The sequence below is a fragment of the Carex rostrata genome, chromosome 4 (genome assembly GCF_964058835.1).
Source record: "Carex rostrata chromosome 4, lpCarRost1.2, whole genome shotgun sequence".
NCBI lineage: Eukaryota > Viridiplantae > Streptophyta > Magnoliopsida > Poales > Cyperaceae > Carex > Carex rostrata.
This window is the reverse complement of record NC_135921.1, coordinates 575,592-601,495: the sequence shown is the minus strand read 5'-3', so window position 1 is coordinate 601,495 and position 25,904 is coordinate 575,592. Positions and strand designations below refer to the sequence as shown.

General features: G+C 32.7%; 3 protein-coding genes and 1 non-coding gene across 5 annotated transcripts; 3 read left to right on the top strand and 1 right to left on the bottom strand.

Annotated features, from left to right (window-relative positions):
• The first annotated feature begins 1,646 nt into the window (after nucleotides 1–1,646).
• On the top strand, nucleotides 1,647–4,088 carry LOC144553065 (BTB/POZ domain-containing protein). The gene is made up of 2 exons (XM_078301138.1): nucleotides 1,647–1,995; nucleotides 3,508–4,088. Exons 1-2 carry the CDS (start codon nucleotides 1,693–1,695, stop codon nucleotides 3,976–3,978), a joined length of 774 nt encoding a protein of 257 aa, XP_078157264.1. The 5' UTR covers nucleotides 1,647–1,692; the 3' UTR covers nucleotides 3,979–4,088.
• A 1,606-nt stretch (nucleotides 4,089–5,694) lies between these two features.
• On the bottom strand, nucleotides 5,695–7,539 carry LOC144553325 (eukaryotic translation initiation factor 2 subunit alpha homolog). Of its 2 annotated transcripts, XM_078301433.1 has the most exons (3): nucleotides 7,007–7,539; nucleotides 5,895–6,090; nucleotides 5,695–5,796 (listed from the first exon to the last, which is right to left on the bottom strand). In XM_078301433.1, exons 1-3 carry the CDS (start codon nucleotides 7,288–7,290, stop codon nucleotides 5,695–5,697), a joined length of 582 nt encoding a protein of 193 aa, XP_078157559.1. In that variant the 5' UTR covers nucleotides 7,291–7,539. The 2 variants fall into 2 exon arrangements, with proteins under 2 accessions (XP_078157559.1, XP_078157558.1); XM_078301432.1 differs by having other exon boundaries at nucleotides 5,784–6,090.
• Nucleotides 7,540–15,028: 7,489 nt separating this feature from the next.
• On the top strand, nucleotides 15,029–16,373 carry LOC144552694 (uncharacterized). The gene is made up of 4 exons (XM_078300689.1): nucleotides 15,029–15,168; nucleotides 15,278–15,371; nucleotides 16,006–16,079; nucleotides 16,230–16,373. The coding sequence occupies exons 1-4, from the start codon at nucleotides 15,070–15,072 to the stop codon at nucleotides 16,296–16,298; spliced, it is 336 nt and encodes a 111-aa protein (XP_078156815.1). The 5' UTR covers nucleotides 15,029–15,069; the 3' UTR covers nucleotides 16,299–16,373.
• Nucleotides 16,374–25,014: 8,641 nt separating this feature from the next.
• Nucleotides 25,015–25,208, top strand: LOC144553649 (U2 spliceosomal RNA). Its single transcript, XR_013511419.1, has one exon. It is a non-coding gene; the product is annotated as a U2 spliceosomal RNA (small nuclear RNA).
• Nucleotides 25,209–25,904: the final 696 nt, after the last annotated feature.

Here is a 25,904-nt window from a genome sequence, read left to right as displayed (position 1 = left end):
CAATGTGAATAATTAATAAATCGAGTAGAACTTGGGGTGTTTTTAAATTTATTAAATTTCTTTGTAAACTCAACTCTTAAACTTATCAAATTAATGTCAAATAATGAATCTAAACTGTTTAAATCCATAAACCTTACTAGTAATGCGTATATGTTATACGAATTCATGGATTTGTGGGTTGCTCTGCTTTGTTAAGTACACACCTGATTAAATAGTTATTCAGGTTTCAGATTGACTCTAGTTTTTATAAATATCTGGTCGGGCATTGTTTAGGTTTTTAAGGTTTATTCCGGTCCATTGATAGTGTAGATATGTTGCTAATAGTTTGGAGGTAAAAAGAGAAGAGCGGATTTAATTAATTGTTTTTTATTTATTAATAAAAGTTGAATATCAAACTAGTCAACTATTTAATTTAATATCTACAAAAAATTACTCTTTCTGTATTTCAAACCGAGCGGATTTAATTGTTGATATCTATTGATTGATATTTATAGCTTCAAAGAGTGCACCCGAGGGTCGAGCCAAATGTTTGCTTGACTCCTGCGGTTTTCATCTGAGTATTCTCTGTACCACAAAAGGATTCATCATATATATCACCTGACTATCTAAATATGTTTTGACACAAGTATTAAGGGAGCAATATATATTAATTCCATCTCAAACCGAATTAGTTCAGATTCTGTACTCACTCTTGTTTGAGCTTTGAAAGTAGAGATAAGAATATTAAGAAGTAATTAAGAGTGAGTCTATGGTACTATGCATATTACGATTTGTTACCGTGCTACGGCTCTATATTTGAGTTTTCAAATCCTAACTGTCGATCCGAACTGTTCATCTTGTTCTCCATATTAATATGTGTTTGGAGACCAAATTTTACATTTTTTAAAAAAATTTTACTATTTTTTTAGATTTATTGAAAATCATTGTTTTTAGATGGTCCAGAATTTTCAGATCAAGTGATTTTCTAAATATCTAAAAAAATAGTAAAAAGTTTTCAAAAAATGTAAAATTTGGTCTCCAAACACATATTAATATGGAGAACAAGATGAACGGTTCGGATCGACTGTTAGAATTTGAAAACTCGAATATAGAGCCGTAATACGGTAACAACCTGTGATATGCATAGTACGATAGACTCACTCAGAAATTAATCATGAAAATAATGGAACATTATAACCCCATCCATACATATATGGGTATGTTTGTTACCGAGGAATGTGGAGAAAAAAAAAAGAAAAAAAAACTTGTCAGCTCATGATTAGAAATTTGATCGAGTTAATGTTCAGTTGTTCAATCCAGATAACATTTTTAACCATTTTGTAAGTCAGAAAATGTGTGATTGGCAATGGCATCCATCAAACTTAGGTAGAGTGTAACCTCTGCTGTACCAGACCACGCAGAATGCTCGAGTCAAGTCAAAATCAGTTCAAAGAGTCGATTTGAAATATCGAGATCTCATTCTACAGTCTACACTGTCCGGTACAGCGTTCGTTCTGAATAGTGAATACTGCAACTGGAGACTGGAGGAAACCATTTATAAAAGAAATCCCAAGTTGAGACTGGAGGCGTCCTGGATACAGCTGGGTATATCTTCACTGGAGAATATCATGAGGAATCAGCTGGGAAATTGCAACTGGAGACTGGAGGCATCCCTGATTCGCACTCAGTCTGTCGTCTCGTAGAGAGAGAGAGATGAGAGACAGAGAGAGAGAGAGAAAGATGTACTGTCAGTCGTGCAGAGAGGAGTACGGAGAGGAGGAGGCGGGGACATGTAAGGAGTGCTACGAGGAGGCAAGCGAGACGGAGGAGGAGCTCCACCGTGAGATCGAGCACCTCAAATCGCTTCTCTCCTTCCTCCGCCTTGAGCCCCCTTCTTCTCATATCACCTCAGATCATGCCTCAGCTGGACTCCTCCTCCTTCACTCCGCCGCCTCCGATCACGCCACAGGATCAATCGCTGATTCCTCTGGTGTGCTTGCTCACCGAGCTGTCCTAGTAAGATTTCTCTTACCTTCTTAATTAGTTGTCGATTTGGGGGATTTTGGTGGTAGCTGCAGTCGGATAAATTGTAGATCTGTTAGATTTACTAATTGTCATAATTAATTGAACTCTGGGATTAGAATTAGGGGCGGGGGGTGACTGTACACGGTATATTGAGGTAAAGATTTTAACAGTGCAGTTTTGGCTTCACAGTGCCGAACTTTATAATCTAAACTGCGCTGCATGAAGCCAAAACTGCTCTGTTAAATTCTATACCTGTGTATTGATCAGGTTGAGATAGTTATACTGTCAGTATATTTATGACAATGTTTAGTAACTAACCTGAATGAGTTTGCATTTTGATAAACTTGTCACATAAATTTGGAAAGGGGCGTGATACTGCAATATGGTGCGCTCAGTGATTTTTTTTTCTTTAAATACCTATTTTTCCCTTAATCTCTTGTGTTGATTAATTAAGAAACACAACTAATAAAGAAAGTGACAAAAAAATCGACATTTAGATAATTATGAAAGAAAGCTAAGTATCAGCTCCGGTCAATAAATATTCTAGCTCCTGTTTATCAACATTACACACATACCTTGAATGCCAACCAACAACAACTTAACCTGAGGGTGGTTATAAAAAAAAAAAAAGAGTTAATGGTTGCACATTTAGGATAAAATTCTACTTTTACTTGATCATTTGCAAAATAATAACATGAGCACTAGCCACCCAATATATCGAGAGTGAGGCTAGTATGTGCTAGACTCACCAGGAGGACTTGGTGAGCTTAACTCCAAAAGTTATCAGATTTGCTTCAAATGACGAATCCATACCGTTGAAACTGATCTACGTCACGAGTGATGCGCGTACATGCAAAATTTAATTCATTTATTTTGGAAGTTATTGTAATGCATTCATCTGTTATCATTTCTACATGCACAATTTGTATTCAGTTTTGTTCATTCACAACAGCAATTATAGTTCTTTAAAAAAAGCTTAAGAAATAAATAAGATTCTACAAACTAACTAATCCTACTCGTATTAACAAGTAAAAAAGAAATATCCAATTATTGCATATCCATTATTTTATTTCCACACATGTGCAATTATTAAAAGAATCCAATATTTAGGGACTAGTGCTAATTCTTAGCTTCCTTTTTAATCACCAGGATTTTTCTCTCACTTTCTTTATCAATTATGTTCCTTAATTAAGTCAAGAGAAAGAATAAGGGCAAAACATGTATTTAGAGAAAGTTTTCTTCAGCATTAGCACGCCCCATTTGGAAAGGATTGAACCGATACTCTAAAACTTAGAAGCAATTAAGACTTTGTTTAATTCACTTCTCTTTTTTATTTATTAATTAATAAAAGGTATTAACAAAATTAATGATCAGGGCAAATTACTAATCCATTTGAATTCTTCAATTAATGTTTCAAGGTTTTTCTTTGTTTTCTGATAATATCCTATGTTCTTTTATTCATTTAAGATATTTGAATTAAATAAAATTTTGTACCATAATCAGGCAAGCCGCTCTCCGGTATTTAAAGCAATGCTAGAGAATGAGATGGAAGAAAGTCGAAGTGGGGTGATGAGGATTTCCGATGTATCTGCAAAAGTGCTCCGGTCGTTCATTGAATATTTATACACGGCCGAAACACCTCTTGATGAAGACAATGCACCAGATTTGTTAATTCTAGCTGAGAAATACCAAGTGAATCATCTTAAGGTATTTTGTGAGACGTACATGACATCTAGAGTTAATCACGAAAATGCAATTGCGTGTTATGCATTTGCCCATCAACATAATGCAAAACAATTGATGGATGCAGCATTTTCTCTAATTATAGAGAATATGGCGAGTTTAAGGGAGAGAGAGGAGTACAAAGAATTAGTTGAGCGGGACCCACGTCTCGTTGTTGAAATTTATGAAGGCTATCTCTCTAGGCAAGCTAACATGGCTGGCACGAAGGATTCAAATGTGAAGAAGATATAGGTGTTAGACAATTTTAAGGTTTTCATTTTTTTCTGATAATTTATGTACTGTGATTTTAGTTATAACAACTATCTAATATTTATATATATTTTTAACATTTAGAAATTGAAGTTGAGACGCATGCTGAGTTGCTAACACAGGACATTAGGTCTTCAGATGTGATGAATGTATTATATCTTATTATTTTAGCGACCCTGTTTTTTTTATTTCTTTGGAAATTTTGGATTGTTCTCACTCTAAACATAAATCAGAAAGAAATACATCAGCATGAGCAGCATGAGAGTATTTCTACGGTGATTCCTTTAAATATAAATGATTAACAACATAATAGACCTATTGAGCAATGACCTGATCTATGTATTTATTAGAAGAATATTATATTTAAGCTGGTTTTCCATTGTTTAATTAAGTAAACTACAAGTTAAATAAGTTAAATGTGCCTGTATTGATTATGGTGCTACACGTAGTATAGATGGCTGCCGTGCAACGGCTCAATATTTAAGTTTTTAAAATCCTAACGGTCGATTTGAACCGTTTAACATGATCTCTATATGAATATGTATTTGCAAATTAAATTTTATATTTTTTATAATTTTTTTATTATTTTTTTAGATAAGTAAAAAATCACTTGATCTGAATGGTACAGAATTTTCAGATCAAGTGATTTTAATTACCTTGGTATTTGGCCCGGGTGTGGTTTTGACACCTTGCTGGTGTCCTAATTAAATTTTGCATGTGGATGCATTTGAAGTAAATTGGTTATTAATTTGTCTATTAGATATCCAATTCACTTGTCCAATGACTATATTTTCATTAGTTCATCACGTCTAATTAAAAGCTTCAACCTTTAAGGTCAAGAATTGTTTGTTTTATACTTTTTGAAAAAATTGTAACGTCTTACGCAAAAAAAAAAAAAAAAAAAAAAAATCGTAACGTCTCCATCACACGACATATTAATTTTGTCACACTTTATTGTATGAGATTACTCATCATAAACGAGTCTTTTCTAACATGCACAATGTATTACCTCTCACAAGTACACTGTGTATTAACTTATCAATTATATATAGTTGTGAGTTCGAAAAATATATATGGAACAACAACATATTAATTTTGCTCATATATATCTAATATTATCTACAAAAAGAAACTTCTTAAATTTTTCAACAAACCTATAATATATTGTATAAATATACTATTTGTTGGGTAATCAATTAACAAATATATTTATCAAGATTTTTTTTAACATTAATTTATTAAGATAATAGAGAAAATCAACAGTTATTTAGTGGGAACCAAGTAATATAAGAGAGCAATTACTGACTCAGGATACAAAAAACAAGTAGCAAGCACCAATTAGTTTTTATAAGACTAGAACTAGATCTTGTCTCAAAAGATATTAAAAAGAAAAAAAAAAGTTTGAATTAAGCATAAGTTCATAAAATGTCTATTGATATCACGAAACAAATCAACTGGTTTCAGTCTAATCTAGATCATCAAAATTAAATGCCTTTGAATCTAAAGGCGAAAGCACATGAAAAGCATCAATAATTTCAATGAAATTTCTTATGCTCTTCACCAATGCAAGCTTCATTTCCTCAGTGGCTGCGGGTTCCACCTTTGTCACCTGAAAAAAAAAAGAACCAAATTTTTGAATTTACCACCTTAAAAATGTTTCTTTCAAGACCATCGAATTACATGATAACATAATGTGTATCATCTCCATCTTACCTCTTCGCCTTCGGGGCCAACTTCTACTATTTCATTTGTAAGCGAATTGAGGATGGGATCAGGATTGTGCGCAATCAATTTAAATGCCTGTTAACAAAAATGCAAAGGTAAGGTGATATAAAATTTAGAATAAGACGCAATGAAACTGTTATAGAGTAGTTAAATTTGTTAGTCCAGCAAATTACATTGAAGGCATGGCCGTATTTGCGATAGAGAGGCCACCCGATTGCAGTGTATACATCCTCCAAGTCAATTGAAAGGTTCTCTGCCACTTGACGCATTATTAAGTGTACCAGCTTCGACTTGTAGTACCGCTTCTTGCATGCCTTTGCAGCATCCTCTGACACCCATTTCTTCGATAGGTAAACACATCCTTTTTCTCTGTTTCACAATTGAAATTTCTAGTGGAATGCTTATATATTCAATCAATACAATAAGCTAAATGGACACTTGTGCTTAAGCATTTAGCGAATTTTTCCTTAATTGACTCTGAATTATACAAGAATGCCTCCTTAATCAAAGATCAATTTGGCATGGATGTATCACAAAACCTTATCCAGATAACAATTTTATGCCATAAAACTTAGGTTTCACTTATTCTAATCAAATTTTCTTCACAACAAGTTTAACTGCAGATCAGATTTCCATTATCCATCCTTAGTTCTAAACAAATGTTTTGGTAAATCATTACTATTTGTTATAGAGATCACAATTAACCAAACCACCCCCCCACCGTCACCACACCCCCACCCCCGCCACACAAACAACACATCTAGGCCCACCTAGCCTACACATCCTGACAATTAGCCTGACCTGGCCCAGTTGTTCATTGGATCAGGCTGAACCGGGTTTATTACCATGCTTGGGCATACAGCAGGCCCGCTAGCCCGGCCCGACTTAGTATGTGTATAATACTTCAATGTTCTTGTTGTTAAAGCTCATGCATTACAAAGTCAATTTTCTTGCATATATATTATCTATTTTTTTATTAGTTAATTTTAAAATTATTTTAATGTTGTAGTAATTGGATAATTTATGGTAGGGTTTGGCACAAAATGGTAAACTATAATGGTAAGAAGTCACCATTTATTAAGTAATGGTAAAACATAAAAGAAATTGTTCACAAAATATTTGTTGGTTGTTGAAGTTTCTTAAGGTCTTGTGCTGCAGCACAAAAAATTGTACACTGAACTGCTTTTGACAATTCTCTGATATACAGAGATGCTACATGCAACCATGATGTCGAGAAAGCAGAGTTGCCCGTTTAACTTAAAACATATAGTTAAAATGCGCTAACCTTTGGACACGAAGGACATAGGCAGGCTCTATCGGTTCGCCCTGAAAAACAGGTGTTGCTGCAAAATAGCATTTGATGAAGGAGGATTTGATCAAGTTACGAGAGCGGTGGGGACAGTTGGTGTTGTTATCATTAAAGAAAATCAACCCCTCGATGTTGTTGTACTCTAAAAGTGATACAGATGTGCCAATCTCGGAAACACCGCTTGTATGAACCATAACTACTGTGTTTTGTTCCGGGTATTTGGACTCATACATCCTACAGTCTAGGTTTGGCTTCTCCATGCTTCCTCCTTTTTGGGTTGGATTTTGTGTTGGTATTAGAAAAAACAATGGTGAGATTATTAAATGGTTCTTTAAGGTTTCTTTGTCGATTTGTATTAGAGGAGCTTAAAAATGCTCTGTCTTCTCTGGAGGTGATTTTGATAGGGTTTTACAACTTTAATTTATTTCCACCATTCTAATTTAAATATATCCTGAGATAAGAAAAAAAAATAAAGATAAATGTATTTGTACTATTCTTAGACAGTTGAAGGATCAAAATACACTTAGAATAGTATAGTATTCATGTTATAGCCTAAGTATATAATATTAAAAAAAGCTAAAATTATCAGATAATTGAGTTCCCCGAGTTCAATTATTTAAATTTTAATTTTAATTTAGTTACAAAAATTAACCTGCATTATTTTTACGTTGAAAGAAAGTAAATGTAAATCTTACATATCTATATATAGATCTACAAGTGTATATAGCATGAATTCATTGCCTAATCTAATTTAATTAATGGAGAAAAGGGTTGTCAATGGTTATAACATAAATAAATAAATATTAGTTAATTTTGATAATATTTCATATAGAGTTTTAAGGGGCGCATGAAAAATAGCAAAGTCTTTGGAGCTTTTTTTAGCTAACTTATTTTGGAAAAGAAAAGAAAACTCAAGGGTTATAAACTTATAATGCCTATATCTAAGTATAAGCGGAAATAAATATGTTGTTATTTCAAAGGAATAACAACAATCTGCTATTTTCTAACCGTCCAAATTTTTTCATTTACAAATTTTAACGAATAAATTTTTTCATATACAAATCTCAAGAAAGAATAACTGTTAGAATCGGAATAACAGGTTCATGTTATTCCAGATTTAATTTATTTCCAGCATTAGCAACCCATGATGGATAGCAGGATAGGCATGCATCCCATAATGACAAAAAGAAAAAGAAGAGTCAAACAGTAATTAAAGAGAGGATCTTCCAATTAAAATCCTACTATTTAGCAATTAGAGGGTATTCCAAATATATACAATACAAACATTCATACACAACTTTCCCAACTATTAATTAAGCTTTTTGCACATATTTTTACCTAAAACTCAACGAGACAACGAGACGAGATTCTAAAAATAAGCTTTTGTATTTTTAAAGTGTTGTTTGACATTTAGCAGGAAATTTATATGTTGGAAATCAAAATTCTGTATTAAGAAAACTAAGTATTAATTTCCTTCACAGCTGAAATAATATATTTTATGTTAATCCACAACCTTGTTTAAACAATCTCTTGGGTTTTTGTTTTCCTTCCGGATCTGGTTTATTGTGATCTGCTTTGAGATTCGTGTCAAAATAAAACAGAGGACTCATATCTCATTCTACACGGTCCGGTACCGTGTTGGATCTGAATTCAAAATAATGACAAAATAATGTTTATAAAATTGTACCTATGGTAAAAATAATAATAATAATAAATAAATATATATCTTATATTTAAATTAATAAAAAATTATGTTCATGTTCTGTTCCTTTTTTGGTTGCATTTGCATCCCACCTTCCATATTGGCTCCATGCCCTGCATTGAAGCAGTTAATGGGACTGATTTACTGTGCTGAAGAGTGAAGACAGGATATTTTCTAAACTTTTTCTATATTTTCTCTTTGAGATATTATGTATTTTCTTTGAGTCAACCTTTTCTGAGTTCATATCCTCTATGACTATGATATCTCAAAATTTGAGTTCATCTATGAAAAATTCAGATCGTTCAAATTCTCAAAACACGAATTTTAAAGCAACTCATTTTCTATTAATACCGCTCTGTGCCCCCTTCCCCTTGCATTCAAATAGGCTCCGTAAAAAAAAATGACCTAAACTGAAACGTTTAGTTATTTCAGAGCATAAACACTCCTCTCTTGTGCCTACACAAAACTCTATTCCATCCCAAATACTTGCCTTCTCTTCCTTTTTCTTTTTCTTTTTTGAATTGTTTGAATATTGTACGGTGGGGATAGCATATTTTTTGAAAAAAACAAATGTAATTCTAGCTAGCTTATTTAATTTATTCTTTTTAAAATAAGATTTAAGTTAAAATAGAATTACTTATTATCAACATCCTCTGTCTATCTGATTCTATAATTCTATCTTTCTATTTGTTATAATCAGAGGGTCCGTATTTTCTTATTATTGTTTCTCATTTTAAAATAGAACATATGTTTTATTTTTCTACAGAAATTTTTATATGGTTAGCCATGTTATTTTTTATTATCAAGATTTTTAGAGTTTTGAAAGAATTATTTATCTATGACAAAATTTAATTTATAATTTTTATAGAAATTATCTCATACAAAATTAATTTATAATTTTGAAATATATATTATTATTTTTTGAGCGAAGTCCGAGCTCTAGTCTTAATAATTACTGAAAGGTAATAAAAAAAAAGTCATTTCCAGTAATGCATAAAATTTTAAAATAAGTAAAGTGACAAATAATATATTTTTTAAATTCTCAGCTTTAACTTTTAGTAATTAAATATACGTTAAAGTGGAAAATATATTATTATCCTTATATGAAAGGTGAAAGATTAATTGTAAACTTGTTTCAAAAATGGAAAATATATATAGGGATCCTTGAGATCACTTTTTTTCACAAGAACAGTCAATATGAAACTGATTAAGAATAGAGAGAATTGAAAATCTAGAAAAAATTAAAAACCATTAAGGTTAGAGTAGGATGAATGATTTATGTTTTTTTTCCTTACCATCTTTTCAAAAAAGAAAAACCCAATTGTAGAAGATATCAGACGAATTGAACTGGATAGAACCAGTACTAATACAACTGGACAACAGTATACTCAAGAGAAGGATTTTAACTAATTACTGTTAGCTAGTCGGTTAGTTCTAGAATGTGTGAGACAGCAGTTGTCATTCTCTATAAATATAGACACGTGTAACATGTACAGAACACAATCAATACCAATAACCACTATTTTTGAAAAAAAAAAATATAAAATTATCAGATACTAACAGTTGATTAAAAAAGTGGGGGCCCCACATGCATTTTGACGAAAATTGTTTCAAATGAGTCAAAATCTCAACATTAGGTGGGCCCCACATCCAAAATTAATGTTAAAAAATCATTGTGAAAGGAAATTGGTAGCTTTTGGCTGCGCAAATTATAATTGTGCAACCAGTGAACCCGGTAATTTTGATTTTTTTTTCAAAAATAGTGATTATTAGGTTTAACTTTTCTTTTTTCAAAGATGGTAAAAAAAATTCGGTGTTTTTTTCTTGATCTACTCAGCAATACGATGTCAGCTCAAGCAAAGCAAGCAATTGATGAAATAGGCGCAATTGAATCTTCAGAAATGAGAATCCGTGCATTGCAAATGTGGTTGATAAAAGGAGAGCAAAACTTGAAAGATCAATAATACCAGAAAATATTGTAAGCAAATCACTAAAATCTCCAATATGATTATTTCTTGAGGACAAAACAGATAATTAATTTTTTTTTTTTGGCAGTAAAACCGGTAGGCGATTTTATTAATTTAAAGAGTTACAAACCAGCTGTTACATAAGATTAGACAAGAAATGTCTGAGAAAACACACAATGGTATGTGCATTATGTGGACACAATTTTAGTCATCCTTGCTTTATGAAAATGATAGGAGTCTAGTGATGGTTTCCTTTATGCACATAATTGTCCTGCTGGCAGACTTCATTGTAGAAAACACTGAATCAAATTAGACCGAGAACTTAATCAACCGGACCAAGACAGTCACCATTCAGAAATCTCAATGGAGACACTGAATCAAATCAGACCAGACTCAGAGGTTTCAATAAAGAGTGCCAATAGAGGAAGCAGAAAAGGAAGAGAATTGAAATATTGTACCAGGTTTGTCGTTATGAAATTTGAAAACCGGAATGGCCGAGCAAAATTTTCCTACCGTCTTCAGTCCAGCGTGCAGCGCAAACAATTAAAATGTACTTTATTTATAAAAAAAAAGGGGCGACGAAAATTCACGACGTGTGACATTTTATTCGATTTTTTTATTCATTTTTTCGTAGTTTTTCTTCGTCTGACAGTTTTGTACGTAATGTAGGCTGTGACGCTGTGTGGACAAAAATTGCTGAAATGAATCAAAAGGACTTGCGATATTTTCTTAACAGGAAATTGCGTCACACACAATCCGAAAACAAGCAGATCTGGTCACGTGAACACTGGCCACAGCTGCTACCGTTAGCCAATAGGTTCGTGACACGTCACGTGCTCGTTGCGTTCAGCATCAAGTGACGGTACTGCGCCTCCAATAGAGTTTCCCCGATTTCTTCGGGAAGCTACGGCTGTTTCTTTTTTTTTTCTTTTTTTTCTTTTTTTTTTCCGGAGAACCCAGGCAGTTTTATTGACAGAAAAAGAAGTTACAGAGTAGCGCTGTTCCATGAAATTAAAATTAGATAATATGTGTCTGTGAAAAATATATAACTAAATAAAATAAAAAAATGCACAAGAGTGTGTACATTTTGTAGAGGCAAATTGATTATTTTTGTTTGATTAGCAATGATAGAAGTCTAATGATGATTTCCTCTGTATGTACATTACAGTCGAGGAGGCACTGAATTCAAACTAGATCGGGAACTGAATCGACCGGACCATGACAATCACCCATCAGTTGAGAAGCCACTGAATCAAATCAGACAGAACTAAATCAACCAGTCCATGACAATCACCTCGAAACAAAAAAAAGAGGCGAAAAGCAGCACAAAACATCACATAACACCATCATCACAAAAACTGAACATTTATTTCCTAATTGAATATTTATTTTACTATATATAAAATAAGTAACTATATGCACCACTCATTTTATCCACTTTTTTATTGCCAAAGAGAAAAAGAACTCAAAAAAATATAAGAAAAAGCGAACCACTGATATTAGAGAATGAAATTCCTAGAAGGACGATAACCAGATCCACGAAGCGAAATCTCCAAAAAAGGTAGCCAAGTGCACTAAATAGAAGCACCGGATCGAGTAACGATAGTCGATAGGAGACCGAATCGTCTGCCCCCAGAGTCTCTGCGGGTGGGGCCCATTTAAAAACAGTAACAATAGTTAAACCCTTAAATAGTAATCGGTCCCACCCAGCAGAGACTCTGAGAGCAGGAATTTCCTGTCCCCCCAGAGGGCAGTCTGATAGTGATAGCCGTTGGAGCTCCCCTACTTTCCTATTTAATTTAATTAGGATGTTACCGAGTGAAGTCAATTGTTGATTGGGTCAAAGACTCCAGAGAGTTCAGTTTCAGACTATTATATATATTGAACGTCTTTTAGTTTTCCTTTTTACAAGGAACATTTGATATATATTATTTTATTTTATTTAATAATCAAATTTTAAGAAAATTCAAATATAATTAAAAATTAAAGATTAAAATTTATAAATGGTCTAATAATGATATTTTGTATGCAAAATAAGAATTTTTTGTTGCTGTATTAGAGTCATTATTTTAAGTTACTTGAGGCACAGTCAAATATGCATCAGATTTTATAATTAATGTGATTTATGAATAATATAAATATAATGTATGAATAATATATATAATGTTTTATGACCAATATATTTTATGATATTTTATTTATTTCATAAGCTTGTTTGAAAATAAAGGTATGTTTTATGACCAATATATTTTACAATGTTTTTTTTTTTTATCATTCAGGTAATATAATAGGATAAGACCTGTATTTAAAATAAAAATATAATTTGAGCCTTTAATTTTTTTCTAATCCAATTTCAATCTGTCCAATTTGAACCGTATATAGATAGGTTCAGTGGTTCAAAAGCACAGGACAGCAATTTGCCAACTTGCAGGAACCTCCTAGACTGAGCGTATCCTCTGAGATATATCAACTTTTGCGTGACCGACGTGTCCGTTGCCTCTATTATTTGTGCTAATTTGTGATTCGTGCAGAACTTATTCAATTAAACGGTTGAAATTTTCTGTAAAGTCACGCAAAGTTTGAGATATCTCAGAGGAGACGAATTAATTCCTGCTTCAGTGCTTCCTACTTCCTAGTTAGCATGAATATCCGGTTCAATTTCAATGCAACAAACATACTATATTTGATATTCTGCGACACTCGCATGTGCTGATTTGCCTCTTGCTCTCTATACATATACATACACAACACACACACACACACACTATCTATACCGTAAGAGTACACACTTTAGTATAAAAAAATACTGTAGATGGCTAGTTGAATTAAATTTGATTTAATTTAAAAATCAATGAATCATCTATATAGAATCCAGCTAATAGTTTAAGCGGTTAAAAAAATAGTTTGACTTCTAAGAGATCTTAGATTTGAACTTTAATGAATAATAATAATAATATGACCAGGGAGTGATTGAGTGAACCTTCCTCATCACCAAAAAGAAAAGAAATTAATCATCATACGGTTTCTAAATTTAATTCATGACCACATGATTTTCCAATTACATAATTTACCCAACATTGAATCAATGACCACATTATTTTCAAACTATACATAATTTAATAGAGTACCTAAACAATATTTTTATGATTTTAGTTTTTCAATTTAAATTAATTTTATTTGTTATTGATGTTATAATACCAAAATAGTTGTTAATATACATGTTCCAATAAAAAAAAACTTTGATTGTTATCCTAAAACAAGTATTTTCTAAAGACGAAAAAGATTTTATCTACTAGAACAATAAAGTTCCATGCTCTTAGCTATTACTAATAGGCGTATTATAAACTTTAATCATTTATTACATGGTTTACATTAATATACACATTCTAATTATGTCAAGGTGGTCGGTGGATATGAATCTTTCAACACATTGAGATCATATTGCATATGAATTGGAGATAAAGCTATTGCCACATAGGATCCGATAAAACCCAAGCAGCATTCTCAAACTCCTGTACAGATCCATCATCCATGTACCGTAATGTTTGACACCCGACCAAAAATTAAAATTAATTTCATAGGTTCATGTTCATTGTACCGGATCGATTCAGAGTCCCAATTTTTACGGCCAACATGATCTTCAAGTATTTCATAAGATCAAAAGATGAGACAACGAATATTTATAGTGTTTGATCTGAAATTTTGCATCGACATGAATAAGCTTAATTCGGCATTTTTTTTTACAATAATCAGCGGTCAAATATTTTTGATCATTTCATCAAAAAAAATTTGAATGATTTTTTTTTTCATCAAATTTATTTAATACATTCAATGAAATCTTAAGACATTTGATTTGAGCATATGAAAACATGTATTTTGTGACAACGTAAATATGAATATGAATATTAACTACATCTTTTTTAATCAGAAATACTAAGCATGCTTGATTAATAAATAATATTCCTGCCTCCTAAGATTTTGTAAACACAAGCCCTTCATTTCTCAATCTCAATTCTCAAATGTCATTTATTAGATGATGGACGACTGACTTTTGATTATTGGAGATTCGAGAACAATCTTTTAATTTGTTCCTCTTCCTCTACAGACTACAATGTTCACTCCCTCAGTCTGTGTCCAGATTGTCAGTATATACATCTCCACCCCGCGATGTGACATGTTGTGCTGCGCAACAAATAGTGACGGAAATCTCTTAATATCTTCCTTTTCAAGGGGCTCAAATGAAATATTCCATGTAAACATCTATAAAACCCTCCCTACACAGAAACCTCACTGGATTCTGGAGTCTTCCTAGGAAGTGTACACCTCTCCTTTCATCTCTCTTACTTCATAAAAATAAAAAACAAAAAACAATGTCAGGAGAGAGAACAGGTGATTTATACAACATTTTAGGTGTCAATAAATATTGCTCCAGTGAAGAACTGAGGCTCGCCTATAAGAGACTCGCCATGGTATAAACACAATAACATTTTTCTCTTCCTTGGTTCAATATAGAGATTAAATTAGGTGTTAATTATACCTGGTTAATTTTTTATTTCTTTCTTTTGTTGGTAATTGAAGAGATGGCATCCTGATAAGTGCTCCAGTTCCAGCAACTCCATTTGCATGGAACAAGCAAAACAGAAGTTTCAAAAAATTCAAGGAGCTTACTCAGGTTCCATTTTTTTTATTTTTTATTTTTAATACCCAGATTAATTTGATTTGTTTTATTATTCTCACCTTTATTTGTCAGTCTCCATGTTCCATGCATGTTGGGCATTTTGATTTTGGTTTTGCCTCCTCTGCATTGGCATCAATGCTGGAGAGGTCCATGGTGCCATGAAAAAATTTGGAGGGATGTCTCCTGTCTGTGTTTTAAATGGAGAGGAAATAAACTGAACTTGATAACCATTTCCGTAAAAAAGCGTACAACTTTGCGAGTGGGAATAATACCAATATAACCCAGAAACCTCTACAATTGCAAAGCAACATTAAAATTTTCATTTCACTCAAAAAAAAAAACATTAAAATTTTCAAATCAATAAACTTGGATAATTATCAACACTGCGAAGTGCTCAGTCTCAATTACGCTGATAACCAACAATCAAAATCTATTCATTTTTCTATTTTTTCATTAATTTTTGGTCTTAAACTTTTAATTTTGCAAATGGATTCATGAAATGATGAAAACTGGGGTTACTTTCAATTAATATATAGTAGATAATCCTTTTCAATATCAATTATGGTAAGTACTAAGGTCAATTTATAAAGTCATTTTTTTTCTCCTTTTTTACATTTTTGGTGAGCAGTGCTATCAGACTCCAACAAGAGATTCTTGTACGATGTTGGTGCCTATGACAGCGATGATGAAGACAGCAACACTGTTGAGTCTCCTATTTAATTTGCTGTTTTTTTCTCCCTCACTAATAGTGAACTATTTATTTTCTTTAATACAATTTTTGTAGGAAAAATGTCTACTCTTGAAAATAATTTTTCCAAGTAATTGTTAACACTTTTTCTCTTTTTTTCTCAGGGACTAACTGAAATCCTTGATGAGGTGTTTGAGATGATGAATCAGACCAAATCTAGTGTAAGCAAATAACACAAAATAAAATATCGGACAATTTTTTTTCTTGACTGTAAAAAAAATTACTTGATTCAAAGACAAAACTTATTATCAAATTGTCCAATTGACCTCAATAGTAATGTTTTCAGGTACAAATATTAAAAATCCAACCAACTCCTAGTCCTAGTACATCTAAATCTAATAGTGACAACCATACCACATTGCTTATTGGAAACAAAAAAAATCATTATTATTTTTTATGATGAAATTTGGAGCATTGGATTGATACACAGGACAATGGAGAGGAGGAGAGCCTGGACGAGTTGCAGAGGCTGTTTGAGGATATTTTCTCATCTGATGGTAACAGTGGATCTGGTGCGTCCAAAGTTGAGAAGAGATTCAATGGATGGGATGCCTCCACATCATCCCATTCCCCTGTCTCAAGGAGTGATCCTGACTTGGAGAAGCCTGAGAGGTGGGGTCCAGGTCCCACCGAAGTCTTCTCTGGAGTAAGTTAAATTTTCTCTTCTCAACTTTTTTTTTTCTTAAAAATGAAAAGACAAGTTTTATTATCTACAACTTATTCCATCATTTTTTATGGAAGGATTGAGAATTATTGACATAATTTATAATTTTAAAGCTAGACAATTTGGATGTATTTTTTTATTTTATTTTACATATATTATACACATGAAAAATGATGAAATTTTATATAAGTTTCACAATTTATCAATTAATTTGAAACTTACAATTGACCATATTTAAAGGGCAATTGATCAAATGAAATTTAAATTGCATGGAAGTTTATACATAACTATTCTAAAATGTAAACAATATATCTATATTTTTTTCAATTTTATTTTTTTGGCTCCAATTTAAAAAGTAATATAAAAATATTAATTTAAATCGTTATCAATCAATTCCAACCTTTATGAAATGCACAAATTGTATACATGTTGGATATGACATCTCTAGGTTAGGTTTTATTTGCACGTGTATAAAGTTATAATTACACTAGTCACTTTCTATTCGCTTGGGAATTAAAAATGGTAATAATTCTCTGGAACTTTTTTACAATAGCATGCGCTTTATAGATGCAAATGCCCAAGTTGGAATTCGTATCCTCTGCATGCAAATCTTATGCAAATCTTTTGAGTTAATGAATATTGATCATCCGATCTGTTTTAAGATTTGTGTAAATTAAATTCACATTAATATTAAAGCACTCCTATGTCATAAGCAGATGTCGGATTTTCTCCGTTTAAGATAAGACGGTTGAGATTCATAAACTCAAAGATTCATTTTCGAGTTAATGTAGAGGACATGCATTTCCAAGTAGGGCTGTAAATGAGCCGAGTTTGAGCGAGTTATCCCCAACTCGAATTCGGCTCGTTTAATAAACGAGCGAGCCAACTCGAGTTGAGATGATAATAACGAGTTGTAGAGCCAACTCGAACTTAGCTCGTTATCAACTCGAGTTGGCTCACAACTCGTTTATAACTCATTTAACCAGTGATAGTATTATAACACAAGTTCAAACATATTTTACACGAATCTCAAAGCACAAATAACAGTCTAGAAATTCGGGTTTGATTATTTTGGAATTTATTGTGACCAATACTATGTAACTTTATGTAACTCGAGCTATAAATGAGTGAGTTGGGGCCAACTCGAACTCAGCTCATTTATTAAACGAGTTGGCAAACTCAAGTTGTAAATGAGTCAAGTTAAATGAGCTATAAATGAGTGAGTTACAAGTTCGAGCTTTTTTGTCTAGCTCTATTCCCAAGTTGTATGAAAAAAGTGAAAAAGCATATTGCTGTTTGTTGAGGGGTCTCGTCAATCACTTTTTTTTTCACTTCATTTTGCTAAGGATAAGAATTAAGAAGGTTTTTTTTTTTTTTTTTTAAGGGTGCGTTAGTTCGTTACTTGAAGCATTTTAATATAAAAGCTTGGAAAATGATTAATTAATGCCAAGATTTGATAAGTTGGATTGAAAGCTGAACGCATGATAGGTTAGTAGGGTTTGCTGTTCATGTTACTCTACATAAAATATAATTTCCCATGCTATGGTTGTTTCACCTAAAAAATTGTAAAATAAGCAATACAATTTATGTGTAAAAATAATCTTATTGTCGGAAATTTGAATTATTGTTGTAATAAATAATGACATAAATTTTATGTGATTTTGGTCATTGGTAGTCACGTGTCGTGTCGTATCGTGGACTGTTTATGATCAGGGTAGTTTGCGTGTTGTGTTATTTTTTTTTTTCGTAGAGTGGTCATGGAAAGTTAAAAAAAAGAAAAAAAGACGGAGATATTGTACACATGCCGTGACTTGTCTGGTCATGTCGTAATTTTTTTACATCTTTATCTAAAAGAGTAAGTAAATGATTGACATATCAAATATTTTTGTATTTAGTTTATTTATAATTTCTTCACCTGGAGTTCTTTTTTTGGCTTGAACTATTTCATTTGTTAAGTATAAAAATAATTTTTTTGTCAAAAAAAAAAACTGATGCAAATAACTCATAAATTTGCAGTCTGACGAATCAAGCCAGAAATACAGAAGAGAGAGAGCATAAGAATATTGTGGCAGTGTGAGAATATCTATAAATTAATATTTAATCTCTTGTTAATTAACCTCTTGAGATCTTAGCAGAGCAACAATTAATGCCAGATTTTATATTTCCTTATCCTGTTACTAATCTCGCTTGACAGTGTAATAAATTTAATGTGGTTTCTAAAAGGATTGGAATATTGGATTGGGACCAAAGTGTGGTTGTTCTATAATTGGGGTCGCACAAATTTCTATAAAATATTTTATTTTTTGCATCCCAAAATAACAAATAAAGTGGAACTATATTGAAAATACTTTGTTTTAAAGATGACAATAATTTTCAAATTATTATATAAAATAAGATTGAAAATTAGAGAATTAATATATAGTTATTATTCGGGACATAGGTTTTTTTTTTTTTTTACTCCCTAATGAAATTTCTAACAAAAATTCTGACTCAGCCCCTGCATAATGCGGATACCAATTTATACAACGTTGGATTTTAAATTTTAAATTTTATCCTTAATTAAGACAAAATCATATCATAAATGGAACTAAAACAATAGTCATGTGTGAACTGCAAATAACTGACCATGAATTACAAAAAACACGGCACATGCCTCCTTGCATGTGCCGTACCCACGTCCAATGTGTCGTGTCGTGTGGAGGATTGAACATATATATCTTGGTCAAGTGTTGGACATTCATGCACATCTGATTGAACACAACTTGATATACGTACGCGGCACGATGAAATGGGGGTCCGTCGGCATAATTAACATGCTACGGGGTAACACATTAATTATTGGTTAGGAGGAGGTGCCACAAATTGTGCTTCTTCCTCCCCAATCTTAGCCATGGATACAAGCATGCACGATATACCCTTCCATATAAATTGAAAGAAAATTTCAATTTCAATTTATAAGAGTGCACGTCTGATCGAGTCAGACATGCGCAATGTCACTACACATATATTACAAGCAATCATAAATGTAATTTAGCTGAGTGCCCACTCTTCAATCGTTTCAAGAAGGCCATCATGAATTTTGCTTTTAAAAAGGTTAAAGCAAATGCAAATTACAATCTGTTTTGTAATACTTTTTTTTTATTATTTTTTTTATTCAAGTCCGTAGGCGTTTGTTTTATAATACATATAGAGAAAGATGTAGTAGAATATTCAGAAAAAATAAAATAAATCGGTTTCTACAATACAAATAGAAATTATGCAGAAATACAGACACTGGTTTGTATAATTAGGGCATAATAGAGATCAAGATTAGGGAGAGTATATAAAACTGTTAAAATACTAATTTTCTTTCCTTCCGTAACTTTTTTCTTTTATTTTTTTATGTAAATTAATATATATTTTTTTATGGTTAGTGATTAAAAGTACCACTAACAAATATATTAATAAAAATAAAATATGAGTGAGTCTATGGTACTATGCATATCACGGGTTGTTACCGTGCTACGGCTCTATATTCGAGTTTTCGAATTCTAACCGTCGATCCGAACCGTTCATCTTGTTCTCCATATTAATATGTGTTTGGAGACCAAATTTTACATTTTTTGAAATTTTTTTACTATTTTTTTAAATATTTAGAAAATCACTTGATCTGAAAATTATGAACCATCCAAAAACAGTGATTTTCAATAAATCTAAAAAAATAGTAAAATTTTTTCAAAAAAATGTAAAATTTGGTCTCCAAACACATATTAATATGGAGAACAAGATGAACGGTTCGGATCGACCGTTAGGATTTGAAAACTCAAATATAGAGTCGTAGCACAGTGCCAAATCGTAATATGCATAGTACCATAGACTCACTCATAAAATATTGATAAAATTATAGGGTGTGTTTGGATGAAGACTTGGATTAGTGAGAATAGTGAGCTAATCCAATTTTTAATTGAGTTAGTAAAATAGCATGCTAACCCACAAAAGATAAACAAAGAATAGTCTCATTTTGCTAACCCAAATAAAGCCAAACGTAAAATAATAGTTCGAAATAGTAGCTAATCCGAATTAGCACTATTCTTTGTCTCATCCATATGCACTCCTAAAATTCTATCTCCTCATGTAATGTAAAAGTAAATATTTATATTTATACTCAATCCTAAAATTTACTATCAATCTCGCACTACAACCGGATCCATTTTCTTCGATTGCAGCCATACTTCAACGATAATTGAATCTATTTACCATCGAGATGAAAACTACACCCTGAGCTCTGATGTTACCACAATCTCGGATCCAATCGGCTCTGCTCGGCACTAATCTCTACCCTCTCGCTTCAAGACCAGATGCGCTTTTTCGATTGTCATTGCACTTCGATGACAACCGGATCTACTCACCATTGTGTTCCGACTGAGATAAGACTACGCTTCAAGCTCCGACGATACTATACTTTCAACTCCAGTCGTCTACGCTTGGCTCCGGTTCCTCCTCTCTCTCATTCTCCTCTTCGCTAGTAGTAGTAGTACCAAGAGAGAGTGGAGGTGTTGTGTCGGAAATGAGATCTACAAGAATTAGAAATAATGGAGTTGGGTGGAGATGGAGAGATGGAGCGGAGGTGAAGTGGGAGAGAAGGTAAGTAGCGACTAGAGTATTAATTATACCCGACAAGGGTATACCCTACCCTACTCGCTCGTGCCCGAGCCCGGGTATGGGTTGGTTACTCGGGTACGCGGGTACGGGCAAAAAAAGGACCGGACCGTTTTTTTTGGACAAATACCCGACCATACCCTAACCGACCATACCCGTACCCGACCTTACCCGTACCCGACCTTACCCGTACCCGACTTTACCCTACCCGGGTACCCGTACCTGTACCCGTACCTTTATACCCGACCCAATAATTCAAACCCCAAATTCAAATTTCCCCCCCAAATTCAATTTAATTTCTATTTTTAAAATTATGTTTTTATTTCTGTTTTTTAATTTCTGTTTTTAAATTTTTGTTTTTATTTTTGTTTTTTAATTTCTATTTTTTAATTTCTGTGTTTTAATTTCTGTTTTTTAATTTATGTTTTTAAAATTCTGTTTTTATTTCTGTTTTTAAAATTCTGTTTTTAATTTCTGTTTTGTAATTTGTGTTGTTAAAATTCTGTTTTAATTTTTGTTTTTTAATTTTTGTTTTTTTATTTATATTTATATTTTATTGTTTTAAAGTAAAAAAAACATAACAAAAACAGAAAAAAAAATAACAGGAAAAAAAACGAAAACAAAAAAACCAGAAAAAAACAGCAAAAAAAAAAAAAAAAAAAATACCCGTACCCGCCCTACCCGTCAAGGGTACACGGGTACGGGTATAGGACGGGTAGGGTATGGTTTTTGAAAAAAATACCCGACATACCCGTACCCGTCATACCCGTACCCGTCATACCCGTACCCAAGACGTACCCGTGCCCGGGTATACCCGGGGTACCCGTACCCGCCCGACCATTAATACACTAGTAGCGACTGATCTAATCGCCAAAAGTAGGCTGGCTAATGAGCGGTAACTCGCTCAAAACTTGGCCCGGCCCATTCATTCTTTCATTAAAACCCGACTCGGTTTGGCTCAACTTTGAAGAGTAAAGCCCGACTCGGTTCGCTCCATTAGACTCTTTAGGCTCGGCCGGAACTCAGCTCGAACTCAACTCAAACCCAAAACTCGGCTCAAACTCAATTAATTGTAATATATTTCAGAGGCATATACTAACATTAGGTTGTTGTACCAGTTCGGTAAGATAATTATTTTAAAATTTGATCGAAAAGATACTCCGTTTGATTAATTGATGTTGATGTTCGTGCTTGCTGTACCTTGTACCGAATAAATTTCTGAGCTAAATGTCTCTTGTAAAGTATATGTATTTTTTGCGTGGCTTTTGAAACTGAAATTTTGTATAATAATATTTTTTGAACTCTTTTCAAACATAAATTTCACAAACTTTCTTTTCGTGCATAACTGCAGCAAAATTAATTGAGTTCTAAATGAAACAAGAGGTAGATTTAAAGAAAAATAATTTCTATAATATTACAAATCAAAGTTTTTAGAGATGCGAGAAATCCAAAAATAACAAATAAGTTCAAATTATAATAGTAAACTAAACAATTCATAAATTCAAAAACAACAAATAACCAGAATTCAAAAACAACAAACAATCCATGAATGAGAGACACAAAAATAATGGTCTCTATACCAAGAGTGTGAATCGAACTCTTAATCTCAGTGACCTTCCCCAATCCAATATAAGTCCTTGGGTTTGGAGCAGCAAGCCTGAAACAAAAGCACTTTTAATATGTAGTTGTGCAAGTAGGTGTAGAATTACTATAGATTATCCTTACAAAAATATGGAAGGTTCAGTTCAACTGGTTTTTATCATAAGCATGTTATAATCAAATGTCCCTTTGTATGAATAAAACTGGTACAGTCAGTGGCCATATCTGGTCTAATGTAACATTCGAGAACTTACAGTTGTACACTGTTAGTACTAAATTCTACCATTTTGTAAGAACACATACCTCTTTTTTGATAAAGTTTTCACTTTATTAGAAACTAAGTTAATTCTACCATAAAATAACTTAAGCTCAAAAGGTCATGGTATAACCTTAATGGGTTGCATTCAAAATCAAGTAGAAATTAGAAATCCTATCAAAACTGATAACATCATGGTATAACCTTGTTATGACAAATAAAACAGCAAAACAGCAAGACTGATAACAGTAGAAATCCTATCAGAGACCAGTTGAACAGAACCGAGCATGAGCTAGTGAGTTACCAGTTGAAAAGACCAGTTGAAGAGATAGCGAGGCGTTCGCGAAGAGGTGTAACCTGTTTGCTTACCAGATTGAGGATAATCTCGAAAACAAAATACACTAGTTCCTGTACAAGCACAATCACAAGAAACTTCTATTTAAATAACAGTTTGACATTCTAAAAACTTATACAGAGAAATGAAATTACGTAATTAAATAACAATCAAGAGAAAGGGAAGCACATTCTATCACAAAATATCATAAAGGTTGAGTATTTTCCTGAAAACATTAAAGTTTGCAATATCAGATGTTGATAGCAAGCTGGTTAAATACGGCCTTTAAATATAGATACAAAACAACGAGCTTAAACCTTTTCCATTTATTCTGTGCTCAAGTTTTTGTTGCTAAAATTTTAGGTTTTCTTTTGTTTCATCCAAAGAGTATTTGTTTACTAATTACTCAAACATGGTTAATTAATATTGAATCAACATTTACTAAAACATGGTTATCAATTCCTCTTTCTGATTAAAGATATATAACAATGAAAGCCAATGAGAGAAAGCTGGGGACAATGACTTCAATGAGCAAATGTTTAGGAATTGATGAAGGTTTTTCGGATGTGTCTTTGTTGTTGATGGGTATTTTTCTAATTGCATGGTGAATGAATTTTGGAGTAATGTATTTTTCTAATTGCATGGCGAATGTATTTTTCTAACATGCAACAATTTCAATCCCCCATCAACAAAAGTATACTACCAGAAAGCAACGGAATACCTCAAAAGTCTAATACCAGTCAACAAAAGTTTAATGCCAGAAAGCAATGGAATACCTCAAGTGAAAGGGAGATACGAGCCGAGCCACGTCTGGCGACTCAAGAGCGGCGGTGCAGTGAGATCTGGGGAGGAGACGGTGTGCAAAGAGAGGCTCTCTTTGCTCGCCTCTCTTTGCACACCGATATGTGAAGGCGTCTCTATCTTTTTATCCTTTTATAACTACCTATTTTGCTTGTGTTGCTGCAAATGAGGCTCGTATTTTGACACTTATTTTACCAGACATAAAAAAAAAAAAATACACTGATTATTTTTTATAAGAGGATGCTAGTAATTAAAGAAATATTACAATTATTTCCAACTAATGACGTGTTGCAAAATATGTTTGTATTTTTTGTTTCCTAACATTTATGTTAGAAATGTTTGATCGCTATATATTTTTATTTTTGCTTCCAATGACATTTACCAAAGTAGGCGGCCCATATTTAAGGCATCTCCTCTTGTCCAGTAATAGCCCGGTCCAATAGAAGGTAATCCATCAAATTCAGCAAACGAAACAAAGGTGCGACTGGTTTGTTTTACAATTGAGCGAATCGCACCGTTAGTCCCACATTAGCAATCCTATCTTCTCGAAATCTCCAGACCTGCTATAAAAACAGAGGTACGGCTACGTTGAAACTCATACCTTTCTCGGCCTTTTGGCTAAGATCAAGTGTAGTATCTGTTCTTATCAGTTTAATATCTGATATGTGGGCCATGTGCTCACAAAGATATTAAATTTATTTTTTGTGGGGAAAAGTCCACGGTAGCTTGCCATCGGGGCTCTTACGCATCGCCTTTGCGCTGCACTATTGCACAGGCCTGGCGCACCCCTACCAACTCTAAATAAAACAGTTTTCATTGAAAATCTAAGAAGTGTTGCAACAATTATAATGAAGACCATTATTAATTAGTTTCAAGCGTAAACAAACCCTTTCTTTTTATGTCCGTTTACGAATCTTCATTCTATGGTAAACTAAATATCAGAATTTTTATTCTCCATCTTTTCAAATTTTTAATTTTAGATTTTTTTTGTAAAATTTTCATCTTTTATGTGTATGAATTATTTTTAAATATTTTAACAAAAGTATTATATAGTAAGGAATTTGCCTAAACAGCCCCAAGCTAAAAAAATGAAGGCTGTACATTTCGTTAAAGTCCGGAGCATATACAACATATGAAGTGATTGGAAGTAATCACCGATACAAATTTTATGAAATTGTGAAGAAAATCAAGCTGTCACATAAAATTTTGGCAGGGACGACGCCTGTTTGTACTTTAATTTTTTATTGTTTCGTATCTATTTATGCTAAACCCAAAACTATGCCAGAAGCTCGAGCTATGATACAAGCCCAAGAGCTCGGCCCAATGGGCTTACAAAGCACCCTGGCAGTTTCGTTCGAGTTCTAAGTTCTAACACACATTTTGGATAGAGATTTGCTAAATATTTCCAGGCTGTTTCGTGCAGATTATTTCACCAACGACCCAACTCTGGAATATCTCTGGCACTGGTTAGTGGTTACGCATCCAAT

Excerpts from the sequence above, each read along its gene's own strand:
- LOC144553065 (XM_078301138.1), top strand. The coding sequence starts at position 1,693 with ATGAGAGACAGAGAGAGAGAGAGAAAGATGTACTGTCAGTCGTGCAGA. Across the intron at positions 1,996-3,507 it reads TTGCTCACCGAGCTGTCCTA|GCAAGCCGCTCTCCGGTATT; the intron begins GTAAGATTTCTC and ends TACCATAATCAG.
- LOC144553325 (XM_078301432.1), bottom strand. The coding sequence starts at position 7,290 with ATGGAGAAGCCAAACCTAGACTGTAGGATGTATGAGTCCAAATACCCG. Across the intron at positions 6,091-7,006 it reads TATGTCCTTCGTGTCCAAAG|AGAAAAAGGATGTGTTTACC; the intron begins GTTAGCGCATTT and ends ATTGTGAAACAG.
- LOC144552694 (XM_078300689.1), top strand. The coding sequence starts at position 15,070 with ATGTCAGGAGAGAGAACAGGTGATTTATACAACATTTTAGGTGTCAAT. Across the intron at positions 15,169-15,277 it reads CCTATAAGAGACTCGCCATG|AGATGGCATCCTGATAAGTG; the intron begins GTATAAACACAA and ends TGGTAATTGAAG. Across the intron at positions 15,372-16,005 it reads AATTCAAGGAGCTTACTCAG|TGCTATCAGACTCCAACAAG; the intron begins GTTCCATTTTTT and ends TTTGGTGAGCAG.